General features: G+C 40.2%; 1 protein-coding gene across 1 annotated transcript in view; it reads right to left on the bottom strand.

Moving 5' to 3' along the window:
- The window catches only part of CLCF1 (cardiotrophin like cytokine factor 1), a 125301-nt gene extending 110318 nt beyond the window's left edge, over positions 1-14983 (bottom strand). The window contains exon 1 of the mRNA XM_082266747.1: positions 14854-14983. Within this exon, the coding sequence (XP_082122873.1) occupies positions 14854-14869 (16 nt within the window). The 5' untranslated portion in view covers positions 14870-14983. The remainder of the gene's footprint in view (positions 1-14853) is intronic.
- Between the last annotated feature and the right edge of the window lie 213 nt (positions 14984-15196).

The following is a 15196-nucleotide window of genomic DNA, read 5'->3' as shown; positions in this document are numbered from 1 at the left end:
GCACAAGAGCTTCTTTGGGGCGTCATGCGACCCACGATTTTGTTTGCGCGATGTTACCGCGATTCGGCAGGCGGAAATCGTGGCAACATCACACAGCGTTTGGGGTGCCATTGCAAATCAACGGCAATGCACAGGCGTCCTGCGATTTGCAATGATTTCTGGATCGCGGGCAGAACCACAGTGATTCTGCCCGCGGTCCGCTACGCTAACATGTGAACGTAGCCTAAAACCTGCCTAACCTCCATTTATCATCCTCTTAAAAGCAGTCCACTGCAGATCGCTTTTTGGGGGAAAGGGGGGGGGGGGTGGGGAGATAAATGATACAATTAGGTTCACACTACTGTGTTCTGACTTTGATTATATTTCCAGTGCGACTTTGTTGCGACCTTGCTTTATTTTGGATGTGGTTTGCATATTGTTTGGGGCCAAAATCACGCTGCAATTGTACCTAGGAACTAGCGCTGCACGATTAGTATTAGTTGATAACAAAAAAAAATCGCAATCTCGCAGTCTCGATTCAACCCCTCCCCTCACAATCTTAATCAAGCATTTCCACGATTCAGTGCAGAGCCGTTGTCTGCTCAGAGCTGTCAAAAAATAAATAATAAAATGTAGCCGGCAAATGTTTATCAACATTGCTCAGCGCTGAGAGATAAATAGAAACATTGTATCATTTGGTTCTTTTAGATCAAAGGGGTGAACTACAGTGAAGTCAGTTCAACTACTTAAAGACTAAGTGCCGGTTCACACATATGCGATGCAGGAACGCTGCGAATACACTGCAGGGTTCCCACATCGCACTCGACTTGGGGGCAGTTCATATGCAAATCGCTGGGGGTGTCCATACAGAGTTAACGACACCCCCAGATCAGTTCGCATATCGCAGGGTGAACTGTCAGTTCGGACATGAATCGGATTGCATAGGTGTGAACACCCATGCGATCCGTTTCTGGTGCGGACCAAAAATAGGGTCCTGTGCGACTTTGGTCCAAATGCGATCCGAATACAGCCATACAATCTGTATGACTGAATTCGCAACGCATAGACATCGCATGTGATTTGCATAGCAGTGCGGTGCGAATCACATGCGATGTCTGACATCGTATATGAGTGAATGGACACTTAGCCTTTTTCTGACATTTGTTGCTTACAGGTTAAAATCTGTATTTTTTGCTGGAAAATGACTTAGAACCCCCAAACATTATTTTTTTTTAGCAGAGACCCTAGAGAATAAAATGGCGGTTGTTGCAATCTTTTATGTCACATTGTATTTGCGCAGTGGCCTTTCAAATGCAATTTTTTGGGGGAAAAAATACGCTAATGAATTTAAAAATAAACTATAAAGTAAAGTTAGCCCATTTTTTTTGTATAATGTGAAAGATAATGAGAGAATCGCGATCTTTATTCTAAGACAAAAAAAAATTGTGATTCTCATTTTATCCAGAATCGTGCAGCTCTAACAGGAACCTTTTCCAAAACCGCAATGCATGGAGCCGCACAGGCATCATTCCAAACAATGTGATTTCCATTGCCATGCGATTCCGTGTGATTAAAACTGCATCTGATATCACACTAGTGCGAACCAGGCCTAAGCCTCAGTTCACACCATGGCGTTCTTGAACGCGGGCGGAATCGCGGCGATACCTAATGACCGCAAAATGTGGAACACGCTTGTGATCCTCGTTACTGGCACCCCAATCGGGGCGTGTTTTTTTTTTTTTCTGCGATTGTTGCCTGATGAATCTCAAAAAAATTGCGCAAATTTGCGGGATGCTTGTCATTCCGTGTGATTAAGGCTTCAGTTCCACTATTGCGACTTGTTGTGCGACTTGACACATGTCAAGTCGCATGACAAGTCAAAACCCATTATTTACAATTAGGTCCGTTCTAACTGCTGCGACTTGGAAAAAGATTTTTGCACTACTTTTTGGGCGACTTCAGTGCGACTTGTCCCTCATAGAAGGAAGTCGCACTGAAGTCCCCAGAAGTATCCGCAAACAAGTCGCGCTACAAAGTCACAATAGTGGAAACGTAGCCTAAAATTGCATCTGATATCACACTAGTGCAAACCAGGCCTAAGGCTCCGTTCACACCATGGCGTTCTGGAACGCGGGTGGAATCACCGCAATTCCTCCCCCGATTCCTAATGACCGCAAAATGTGGAATGCGCTTGTGATCCTCGTTACTGGCACCCCAATCGGGCGTTTTTTTTCTGCGATTGTCACCTGACGAATCTCAAAAAAATCGCACAAACAAATTTGCGGGATGTTTGTCATTCCGTGTGATTAAAATTGCAATCTGATATCACACTAGTGCGAACCAGGCCTAAGGCTCCGTTCACACCATGGCGTTCTGGAACGCGGGCGATACCTAATGACCGCAAAATGTGGAACGCGCTTGTGATCCTGATTACTTACTCATTTTTTCTGCGATTGTCGCCCGACGAATCTCGGTAAAATCACGCAAACAAATTTACAGGACGCCTGTCATCCAAAAAAAGTTCTAGAACTTCTTTTGGGTGACAGGCGTCCCCCGATTTCTGTTTGCGCGACTTTACCGTGATTCGTCGGGCGACAATCGTAGCAAAATCCCTCGCAACTGGGGTGACATTGAAAGTAACAGGAATTGCAAGAGCGTCACGCATTTTGCGGCGATTCAGGAATCGCGGGCAGAATTGTCGCGATTCCACCCGCGATCCGGAAGGCCATGGTGTAAACGGAGCCTAAATGTCATTTGCAATTAGCAGATGTCAACAGGATTGTCAAAATTTGCTAGATTGTTGCAAGAAGGTAAAGCAGAAGCACGCCTTGAATAAACACATTGTTACATAAAAATAAATAAATAAATAAAAAAATAAAAACTCCACTTAACCACTTAAGCCCCGGAGGATTTTCCTGCTAAAAGACCAGGGGTATTTTGCGATTCGGCACTGCGTGACTTTAACGGACAATTGCGCGGTCGTGCGACACTGTACCTAAACGAATTTGACGTCCTTTTTTTCCCACAAACAGAGCTTTCTTTTGGTGGTATTTGATCACCTGTGCGATTTTTTGATCATGCGCTATAAACAAAAAAAGAGCGACAATTTTGCAAAAATAGCAATATTTTTCACATTTTTTATATGAAATTCCCCCCAAAAAAAATGTAAAAATATAAATTTTTTAACATTTTTGGCCAATTTGTTTTATCCTACCTATGTTTGGTAAAAAAAATCGCAAAAAGCGTATTTTGATTGGTTTGCGCAAAAGTTATCGCGTTTACTAACAAAGGGAAAGATTTTTGTCATTTTTGTTGTTTTTTTTTTAACGCGTAATGGCGGCGATCTGCGATTTTTTTTGCGGTACTGCGACATTGCGGCGGACAGATCGGACCCCTGACTGACATTTTTGACACTTTTGGGGTTACCAGTGACATTTCTACAGTAATCAGTGCTATACATATGCACTGTTACTGTAAAAATACACTGGCAGTGAAGGGGTTAACTTTATTTGGGAGGGAGGGGCTGTGTGTGTCCCTAGGGGCGTGATTCTTACTGTGATTGGCTGTGGCTCTAGCTGTAAGGACACTGATCAACGGATCTACATAGTAGATCCGTGTGATCAGTGTCTTTACAGCGAGGAGAATGACAGGCAGCTTGTTTACACAAGCTGCCTGACATTCTCCCTCTCCCCCGACGATCGCCGAGTGGCCGGCGGACATCGGGTCCGCTGGTCACACGCGCGGGGGGGGGGGGTCCGTGACCGCGCGGGAGCGGGAGCGCGCCCTCGCTCCCCAGACCCTCCCAGGCTAGTGACGTTAATTAACGTCACTCTGCCTGGCAGGGGCTGACCGCCGCAGTAAATCTACTTGCGGCGGTCGGCAAGCGGTTAAAATATAAACTAATAATAGTGCCATCAAATCAGTTTCTAAATTCGTATCACATGATCACGTTGTTCTATTTGTGAATTTAAAAAAAGAGACAGTATAACCATACGGGTTATGGTGAGAAGGGACTAAAGTAGCCCTCAAACCCAACCAGTGTATGGCACACATAGTTACATAGTTAGTGAAAAAAGACACAAAAAGTCCATCTGGCTCAACCAATAAAAAACAAAAACGAAATCCTTCTTAGAATAGCAAATATTCCCATGTCTCATTCCATCACATATCCCAAAAATAGGAGGATTATACCTCATTTCCGGACAAAATGCGGAGCCATTGAAATTATTCACACCCCAAACAACCTAATGCACATCCACAACCACCGGGGTATAGTTCAAATGTAGCTCAAGATGATAGAGCCATTAATTCCAAAATGCATTCGACATGTGCATGCCAAAAAAATTAGTTTCGTTTTGTTTTGTTTCGTTACCACTTACCTTTTTCTGACACTTGTTGCCATAGGCATGCGCACAGGGTGCGCCAGGTGTGCCTGGGCACACCCTAATCACCCCATGTACATTAACATTATCACTTTTTGTGCTGGTAGGAAGATGGGAAAAATCTCTCTCTTTCTGGCTCTGCCATAAGAGAAGTCTTTAGGCACTTGCCTTTCAATGGGTCGGCAGGGAGATAAATGTGCTGGGGTCATATATACGTAGACACACACAAACACGTGTGTTTGAGCTTTGGGGTGCACACCCTAATTTAATAGGCTGCGCACGCCTATGCTTGTTGCTTACAAGTTAAAATCTTTTTTTTTTTTGCTAGAAAATAACTTAGAACCCCCAAACATTATATACATTTTTTTTTTTTTTTTTTTGGAGAGACCCTAGAGAATAAAATGCAATTCAATGCTATAAGCAAACATAATGTGTAATAAAAAAATAATAATAATCCTGATCATTTCCCTAGAGTAGTATAATGTTAGTATGGTAACATTATATTGCCTTGGTGTGTTTAAGGCTGCATTCACATGTCAGCTTATAATCGCGGGCAGAACCGCCGCGGTTCCACCCGCGATTCGGAGATTTATTCGGAGGCCTAGCGTTGCCCGTTGATTTGCAATAGCCCCCCAAACGCCGAGCGATGTTGCCGCGATTTACGCCCGCCGAATCGCGGCAACATCGCGCAAACAAAATCGCGGGACGCAATACGCTCCAAAAAAGTACAAGAGCTTCTTTGGAGCGTATTGCGTCCCGCGATTTTGTTTGCGCGATGTTGCCGCCATTCGGCCGGCGTAAATCGCGGCAACATCGCTCGGCGTTTGGGGGGCTATTGCAAATCAACGGGCAACGCTAGGCGTCCCGCGATTTGCAATAAATCTCCGAATCGCGGGCGGAACCGCGGCGGTTCTGCCTGCGATCATAAGCTGACATGTGAATGCAGCCTTAAAAAAAGAAAAAAAAGAAAAAAAAAGAAAAAAAATGTAATATAAAATAAGAAAAAATATAACTTTTTTTATTTTTTTGTTTGTTTTTTTGGTGTACTGCCACCAGTAAGTCTCCGTGATCACCACCACATCAGTTTTATAATGACACTGCACTGGTAAAAGTATGTAAAAAAAAAAAGTTGTGAATTGTTTTTTGTTTTTGTTTTTTGTAATTCTTCATTTTCCAAAAAATTCTGCCAAAAAGTTACAACTTCAGAAAAACCCACCACGCCTCCTACTGAATACCTTTTGATTGTCTAATTTCCAAAAAGGGGTCATTAGATTGTTGCAAAATTTTTTTATCACACTGTATTTGCGCAGCAGGCTTACAAACGCAATGTTTTTGGAAAATCTACATTTTTTTAAATAAAAAAATAACAAAACGTAAAGTTAGCCCAATTGTTTTCTATAATGTGAAAGATAATGTTACGCCGAGTAAATAGATACCCAACATGTGTTGCTTCAAAATTGCGCATGCTCATGGAGTGGCGACAAACATCGGTACTTGAAAATCGCCATAGGCGACATTTTTTAAAATTTCTACAGGTTAGCAGTTTAGAGTTACAGAGGAGGTCTAGGGCTCGAATTATTGCTCACTCTAACGACCGCGGCGATACCTCACATGTGTGGTTTGAACACCGTATACATATGTGGGCGCGACTTGCGTATACATTCGCTTCTGCGCGCGAGCTAATGGGAACAGGGCGCTTTAATTTTTTTATTTTTTATTTTATTTTCCTTTTTATTTTATCTTTTATTATTATTTTTTTTTCTACACTGTCCTTTTAAAAAAAAAAAAACTTTTTGATCACTTTTATATTCTATTACAAGTAATGTAAACATCCCTTGTAATGGAAATAAGCAGGACAGGACCTATTTAACCTCCCTGGCGGTATTCCCGAGTGTGGTTCGGGGTTAAATTTCAGTACCAAAAGCGGTAACCCCCGAGCCACACTCGGGAATACCCCAGAATCACACTCACCTTCCCTGCGATCCCCCGCAGTCCTCCGGCCATCCTCCCGCAGTCCCCTCGCTCTGTGCTCGGCCGATGCCGGCACCTGCCTTCCGGTTCCCTTCCCTGCGAGCGCTGCGATGCAGGGGGGTGGAACCGGCGGCAAATTCAAAAGTGTAAATAAACCAAATGACATGATACAAAGCTGTGATCCTAACGGATTACACTGTATCATCCCATTTCACCACAGGATTTCTCCTGCCTGTGCTTTTCCAGTTGTTTGTGCCTGGAAAATAGAGAACGAAAATCGTTTTTTTTTTTTTTTTTTTCCGCAAAAGCGCTTTTAGACGAACTGGAAAACAGCGACAGCAAAACAGAGTTACTTGAAGAACTGAGCGATAGCGATTCGTGGAAAAATTCGTCATCAGGTACGAAAAGTGATGACAGCGACGATTCTGATGTCTCTTTCTGGCACATCGCTTGTGGAATTTGGGAAGTTTATCAAATGATTCTTCAGAATTTCCAACGGAGCGATGTGCCAGAAAGAGACATCAGAATCGTCGCTGTTGTCACTTTCCGTACCTGATGATGAATTTTCCCACGAATCGCTATTGCTCAGTTCTTCAATTAACTCCGTTTCGCCGTCGCTGTTTTCCAGTTCATCTAAAAGAACGCGTTTTGGACGCCATGGTCGTTCTCAATTTTCCAGGCACAAAGAACTGGAAAAGCACAGGCAGGGCACTGGAAAAGTCACCAGGTGGAATCCTGTAGTGAAATGGGATGATACAGTGTAATCCGTAAGGATCACATGTCATTTGGTGTATTTACTAGTGATGGTGGTGCACCGAAATTTCGGCAGCCAAAATTTTCAGTCGAAAATGGGCATATCCCATTTTGGCCGAAAACGGGTCTTATATGCCGAAAATAATGCCCGCCCCAGCAGAAGCTTTCACTTTGACCGGCTGCGGGACCTGCCATTTGTACCTCCTCACCCGCCCTGTGCTAGACTGGCGTCTAGCAACCAGTGATGTCACAGTCCCAAGAGGAAAGCGAGGCAGAGAAGAGGACCCAGCATGCAGAGAGGAGGAGGATTTTCCTCCTTCTCCTCCACGCCTATTACTGACTCTCTGGCTCCACCCACCTCTTCCCTTCATCTTCTACTGTATGGCCACTGCGGATAGGAAGGACAGGAGCAGAACCAGAGTCAACCTGCTATCTGTGGGGAGCAGTGAGTGACAACATATTATGTGTTATGATGTGTATCATTGTTTTCCTATACTTAGCTACCCCCTGGCACTATACCTGTATAATACAGCTATGGGACAGGTATATAGTGCCAGGAGCATCTATATACAGGCTGTATACAGTCAAGGTAAAGTTATTGGGTCCCTGAGGTCCCATAGGTCCCTTGTGTCATGAGAGCATGAGCTGGCAGCAGAGGAGGAGGATACATGATTTAATCTTTGCCAGGGTTAATGCTGGGACTTGTATTCCTTCGCTTTTGGGGATGTGTCCCCAAAAGTGAAGGACTACAGGTCCCAGCATGAGACCCTCAGAGCTCAGTTAGAGGTTGGTTTTACAGCACTGTTTTGCACAATAATTTTCAATTAAATTGGGAATTCGTACATAAAAACAGAATAGACGCCCTTTGCCATTATGTGTTTTGCCTGTTTTCATAAATAGTCTTTTAAAAGTCTAATATTAATAAAATGATAGAAAAAAACTATTTTAATATCATTTGGGGGGGAAAAAGGTAATTTTCGGTTTCGGTTTTGCTTTTCGAACAAGGGCATCCTGAATTTTCGGTTGCTGTTTTGGCCCAGAATTTTCATTTCGGTGCATCCCTATCCTTTCCACACGAGGTGGACTTCTTTTTTGCGATTTTTAACCTTCATATTTGTGAGTATGCTTTTTGGCATTCAATAAATCATTCGAAGGTGTCCAAGGGTAATGCACTAGGTGCTTGCGCCTCCTTTCTTTTATGTTTTTTTAGTCTTTTGAGTTTTCCCATCTGGGGAGAGCGGCACGCCAACCATTCCCGACGAAGTGAGCGCTTGGGTCATTTAACTGTTTAACCACTTAAGCCCCGGAGGATTTTCCTGCTAAAAGACCAGGGGGTATTTTGCGATTCGGCGCTGCGTGATTTTAACGGACAATTGCGCGGTCGTGCGACGCTGTACCTAAACGAATTTGACGTCCTTTTTTTCCCACAAACAGAGCTTTCTTTTGGTGGTATTTGATCACCTGTGCGATTTTTTGATCACGCGCTATAAACAAAAAAAGAGCGACAATTTTGCAAAAATAGCAATATTTTTCACATTTTTTTTATATGAAATTCCCCAAAAAAAATGTAAAAATCAAAATTTTTTAACATTTTCAGCCAATTTGTTTTATCCTACCTATGTTTGGTAAAAAAATCGCAAAAAGCGTATTTTTATTGGTTTGCGCAAAAGTTATCGCGTTTACTAACAAAGGGAAAGATTTTTGTCATTTTTGTTGTTTTTTTTTTAACGCGTAATGGCGGCGATCTGCGATTTTTTTTGCGGTACTGCGACATTGGGGCGGACAGATCGGACCCTTGACTGACATTTTTGACACTTTTGGGGTTACCAGTGACATTTCTACAGTAATCAGTGCTATACATATGCACTGTTACTGTAAAAATACACTGGTAGTGAAGGGGTTAACTTTATTTGGGAGGGAGGGGCTGTGTGTGTCCCTAGGGGCGTGCTTTCTACTGTGATTGGCTGTGGCTTGAGCTGTAAGGACACTGATCAACGGATCTACATAGTAGATCCATGTGATCAGTGTCTTTACAGCGAGGAGAATGACAGGTGGCTTGTTTACACAAGCTGCCTGACATTCTCCCTCTCCCCCGCCGATCCCCGAGTGACCGGCGGACATCGGGTCCGCTGGTCACACGCGCGGGGGGGTCCGTGAACGCGCGGGAGCGCGCCTCCGGGGGCGCGCGCTCGCTCCCCAGACCCTCCCAGGCTAGTGACGTTAATTAACGTCACTCTGCTTGGCAGGGGCTGACCGCCGCAGTAAATCTACTTGCGGCAGTCGGCAAGCCGTTAATAAAACAATGTTACAGGGGGCAGAATCACACACAGATTTATAACCTTGCTCAAGACTGGTCTCTCTTCTACATGGACTCTCCACTTCAATTGAAAATATGAAAGAAGATCAGCCGCACTCCAGCTAGCTCTTTTATACTATTTTTAATAATGAATGAGTTGACTGCATACAGCGATGTCTCCACCCAAAAACCAACCTTCCTTTACGCGTTTCACCACTCCTGGCTTGCTCCCAAGAAGAGGAAGTCATATATATTTATTTTTATTTATTTTTTTTTTCATACATTTTCATACCTTCTGAAACCCATCACAGGTCCCAGAAGACTGGAGGACCATTCACAAAGCGTAACGCGGCTCACACATGCAAAGTAGGAAACCAGCGGTGCTGGTTTCTTTTAGGTAAGATGCCGGCGCCTGCATCCAAAACCGATTGAAGGATGGGCTTGTTTGAGGACAGCGCTGGATGTCCTTATATCAAAAGTCAGCAGCTACAGTATTTATAACTGCTGACTTTTAATTTTTTGGGGGGAGTCAGAAGAGCCGTTCTGACCTTGAATTTCAGAATTATGAGTTTAAATCTCAGAATTCTAATTTTTAATCACAGAATTTTGACTTTGAATCTCAGAATTATGACTATGAAACTCAGAATTCTGGCTATGAACTTGGAATTCTGACTTTGAATTTCAGAATTATGACTTTGAATCTCAGAATTATGACTATGAAATTCAGAATTCTGGCTGTGAACTTGGAATTCTGACTTTGAATCTCAGAATTCTGACTTTGAATCTCAGAATTATGACTATGAAACTCAGAATTCTGGCTATGAACTTGGAATTCTGACTTTGAATCTCAGAATTCTGACTTTGAATCTCAGAATTATGACTATGAAACTCAGAATTCTGGCTATGAACTTGGAATTCTGACTTTTAATCTCAGAATTATGACTTTGAATCTCAGAATTATGACTATGAAAATCAGAATTCTGGCTATGAACTTAGAATTCTGACTTTTAATCTCAGAATTATTACTTTGAATCTCAGAATTATGACTATGAAAATCAGAATTCTGGCTATGAACTTAGAATTCTGACTTTTAATCTCAGAATTATGACTTTGAATCTCAGAATTATGACTATAAAACTCAGAATTCTGGCTATGAACTTAGAATTCTGACTTTTAATCTCAGAATTATGACTTTGAATCTCAGAATTATGACTATGAAACACAGAATTCTGGCTATGAACTTGGAATTCTGACTTTGAATCTCAGAAGTATTACTTTGAATCTCATAATTATGACTATAAAAGTCAGAATTCTGGCTATGAACTTGGAATTCTGACTTTTAATCGCAGAATTATGACTTTGAATGTCAGAATTCTGGCTATGAACTTGGAATTCTGACTTTTAATCGCAGAATTATGACTTTGAATCTCAGAATTATGACTTTACACCTTAGAATTATAACTTTACACCTTAGAATTCTGACTATGTAACTCAGAATTATGACTTTTATTTCTCAGAATTCAGACTTTTACTCTCAGAATTCAGACTTTTGAAACGTTTTATACACTTTAGGATGGCCCCAGGGCTCTTCCATAAATAAAAACAGCAACATTTTGCAGTAAAATAGCGTAAACCAAAAACACGCGTTTTGCCAATCTCTACATAAAGCTTTAGTCATTAGAGAGAGCTGAGTGGACAGATGTAGACAGGACCAAGGTGTGACACCCGGAGTCTGAAATACCAGAGAAGATTTAGGGGGAAGACGGGGCAAGACGGGGGAGGTGAGCCAGTAAGACAAGCTGCATCTTAAAGTGCTGCCTGTCAGTGCTATGGGTGGGGAACTCTGAGAGATGTCACAATCTGTCTTTGATACTGACACTTTCTTACAAGTGTCTGTCTCAAGGGCCCCTCTCATGTTTCACCCTGAAAACGACACAGACGCCCAACGACCTGCACAACGCCTTCTCCTATTCCCAGACACTTCCATTCCCATTGTGTGCAGTGTGCCCACCTACCAACTACAGCAAGGAGATCACAGCCACAGGAAGGTGCAAAACACACAGCTATTCATATCTATATCTATCTATCTATCTATCTATCTATCTATCTATCTATCTATCTATCTATCTATCTATCTATCTATCTATCTATCTATCTATCTATCTATCTATCTATCTATCTTCTTATAACTCTGTACATTTTATGTATTAATTGAGCTAGATAGACATCATATGCGTTTATTAAGATAGATAGATAGATAGATAGATAGATAGATAGATAGATAGATAGATAGATAGATAGATAGATAGATAGATAGATAGATAGATAGATAGATAGATAGATAGATAGATAGATAGATAGATAGATAGAAAAGCTATCTATCTATCTATCTATCTATCTATCTATCTATCTATCTATCTATCTATCTATCTATCTATCTATCTATCTATCTCTATCTCTATCTCTATCTATCTATCTATCTATATCTCTATCTATCGATCTATCTATCTATCTTAATAAACGCATATGATGTCTATCTAGTTCAATTAATACAGATAGATAGATAGTAGAAATAGATTGATAATATAGAAAAGATATCTATCTATCTATCTATCTATCTATCTATCTATCTATCTATCTATCTATCTATCTATCTATCTATCTATCTATCTATCTATCTATCTATCTATCTATCTATCTATCTTCTTATATCTCTGTACATTTTATGTATTAATTGAGCTAGATAGACATCATATGCGTTTATTAAGATAGATAGATAGATAGATAGATAGATAGATAGATAGATAGATAGATAGATAGATAGATAGATAGATAGATAGATAGATAGATAGATAGATAGATAGATAGATAGATAGATAGATAGAATAGAAATATAAAGATTTATTGGTTGATAGACAGACAGACAGATAGATAGATAGATAGATAGATAGATAGATAGATAGATAGATAGATAGATAGATAGATAGATAGATAGATAGATAGATAGATAATATAGAAAAGCTATCTATCTATCTATCTATCTATCTATCTATCTATCTATCTATCTATCTATCTATCTATCCTCAGGTAATACATATGATGTAGAAAGAGATATTTAGATAGATAGATAGATAGATAGATAGATAGATAGATAGATAGATAGATAGATAGATAGATAGATAGATAGATAGATAGAAAGATAGAATATAAATATAAAGATGTGTTGGTAGATAGATAGATAGATAGATAGATAGATAGATAGATAGATAGATAGATAGATAGATAGATAGATAGATAGATAGATAGATAGATAGATTTTCTATATTATCAATCTATTTCTTCTATCTCTATCTATCTATCTATCTATCTATCTATCTATCTATCTATCTATCTATCTATCTATCTATCTATCTATCTATCAACCAACACATCTTTATATTTATATTCTATCTTCCTATCTATCTATCTATCTATCTATCTATCTATCTATCTATCTATCTATCTATCTATCTATCTATCTATCTATCTATCTATCTATCCTCAGGTAATACATATGATGTAGAAAGAGATATTTAGATAGATAGATAGATAGATAGATAGATAGATAGATAGATAGATAGATAGATAGATAGATAGATAGATAGATAGATAGATAGATAGATAGGAAGATAGAATATAAATATAAAGATGTGTTGGTAGATAGATAGATAGATAGATAGATAGATAGATAGATAGATAGATAGATAGATAGATAGATAGATAGATAGATAGATAGATAGATAGATAGATTTTCTATATTATCAATCTATTTCTTCTATCTCTATCTATCTATCTATCTATCTATCTATCTATCTATCTATCTATCTATCTATCTATCTATCTATCTATCTATCTATCTATCTATCTATCTATCAACCAACACATCTTTATATTTATATTCTATCTATCTATCTATCTATCTATCTATCTATCTATCTATCTATCTATCTATCTATCTATCTATCTATCTATCTATCTATCTATCTATCTATCTATCTATCTATCTATCTATCTATCTATCTATCTATCTATCTATCGATAGACTGAGCGATAGGAAGGGAGAGCAAGTTACAGTAACATGTCTGTCTGTCTGTCTGTCTTTCTTTTGACAGATAAGCCAATTATCACATATGATGTTGAAGAGATATAAAGATAGATAGATAGATAGATAGATAGATAGATAGATAGATAGATAGATAGATAGATAGATAGATAGATAGATAGATAGATAGATAGATAGATAGATAGATAGATAGATAGATAGATAGATAGATAGATAGATAGATAGATAGATCAAATATAAATAGGTAGAATGAAAGATAGGAAGAAATAATAGAGATAGATAAAATTGTAAATAGATAGATGGATATATGGATAGATAGTATAATAGAACAGAATAGATAGAAAGATAAATAGATAGACAGCGGTACCATCTTAGCTGTTTTCTACATTCTGAATTGAATTCTAAAATCCTTTTTCCTTCTCCTTCAGTTATTTTTTCCCATTTTGCCCCTCTTAGAGCAAAACCATTGCAGTATAGGATCCCATATATAAGAGAGGATCCCATATAAGAGAGGATCCCATATAATAGAGGATCTCATATATAATAGAGGATCTCATATATAAGAGAGGATCCCATATATAATAGAGGATCCCATATATAATAGAAGATCCCATATATAATAGAGGATCCCATATATAAGAGAGGATCCCATATATAAGAGAGGATCCCATATATAAGAGAGGATCCCATATATAAGAGAGGATCCCATATATAAGAGAGGATCCCATATAAGAGGATCCCATATATAAGAGAGGATCCCATATATAAGAGAGGATCCCATATAAGAGAGGATCCCATATAAGAGAGGATCCCATATAAGAGGATCCCATATATAAGAGAGGATCCCATATATAAGAGAGGATCCCATATAAGAGGATCCCATATATAAGAGAGGATCCCATATATAAGAGAGGATCCCATATATAAGAGAGAGACAGTAAGTTCTGGATGTAACTTTCCAAAAAACAGCCTCTTTTTCCTGAAGTCAATCTGTGTTGAAAAGCGGAGGAACTTTTTCCAGGAACGCGGATTTCCAGGGACAAATCCTGAAAAGCCGGGACTGTTCCTGGAAGTCAGGGTCACCTGGCAACAGTGTGACAGTTAAAGGAAATATCCACCAACAGAGAGGGCTGCCTGCATGCAGAGGGGCTCCTGGTTGGCCAAGTGTGCCGTTTGTAAACACGGTGTGGAAGCCGGAGGGGGCTAGAAAAGTTCTGGTGAAGATAGAAGCCCATTGCGGGACGATGGACCCATCGGAGGGGTGTTATAGAGGGGGAAAGTTCTGGGATGGAGGTCCTGAGCTAGGCGGCCCTACAAAGATATCTGCAGAGGAGAGAGGAACAGAGAGAGATGGAGAGCAAAGTTTTTACCTGTGATAAGCCGCATGTCGAGGCCCAGGAATAGTCAGTGGCTGGGGTTTGCTGGTAGTAGCCCAGCTGTCTCTTTAGTAGCCAGGGCAGAGAGTGCCATGTCTCGCTGTTACCTTCCTTTAAAACCAGACTGGGTGATCTGTGGGAGGGTGGAGGGAGAGGAGGAGAGAGGAAGGAGGGGGGAGCAGGAATTTTTGGGAGGGAGAGAGAATTGGAGCCTCTCCCCTGACGTCATATGAGTAACCACAGAGAAAAAGAGAGAGAGAGGAAGTGAGAAGGACAAGAGGGAGGGAGAGAGAAAAAGTTATAAGACTCGGAGAGGGTACAAGGTGTCAGGAACAGA

Source organism: Pelophylax lessonae, assembly GCF_965119305.1.
Source record: "Pelophylax lessonae genome assembly, chromosome: 9".
Classification (NCBI taxonomy): domain Eukaryota; kingdom Metazoa; phylum Chordata; class Amphibia; order Anura; family Ranidae; genus Pelophylax; species Pelophylax lessonae.
Note: the sequence above shows the minus strand (reverse complement) of the source record. Positions and strands in the feature narration are given on the sequence as shown.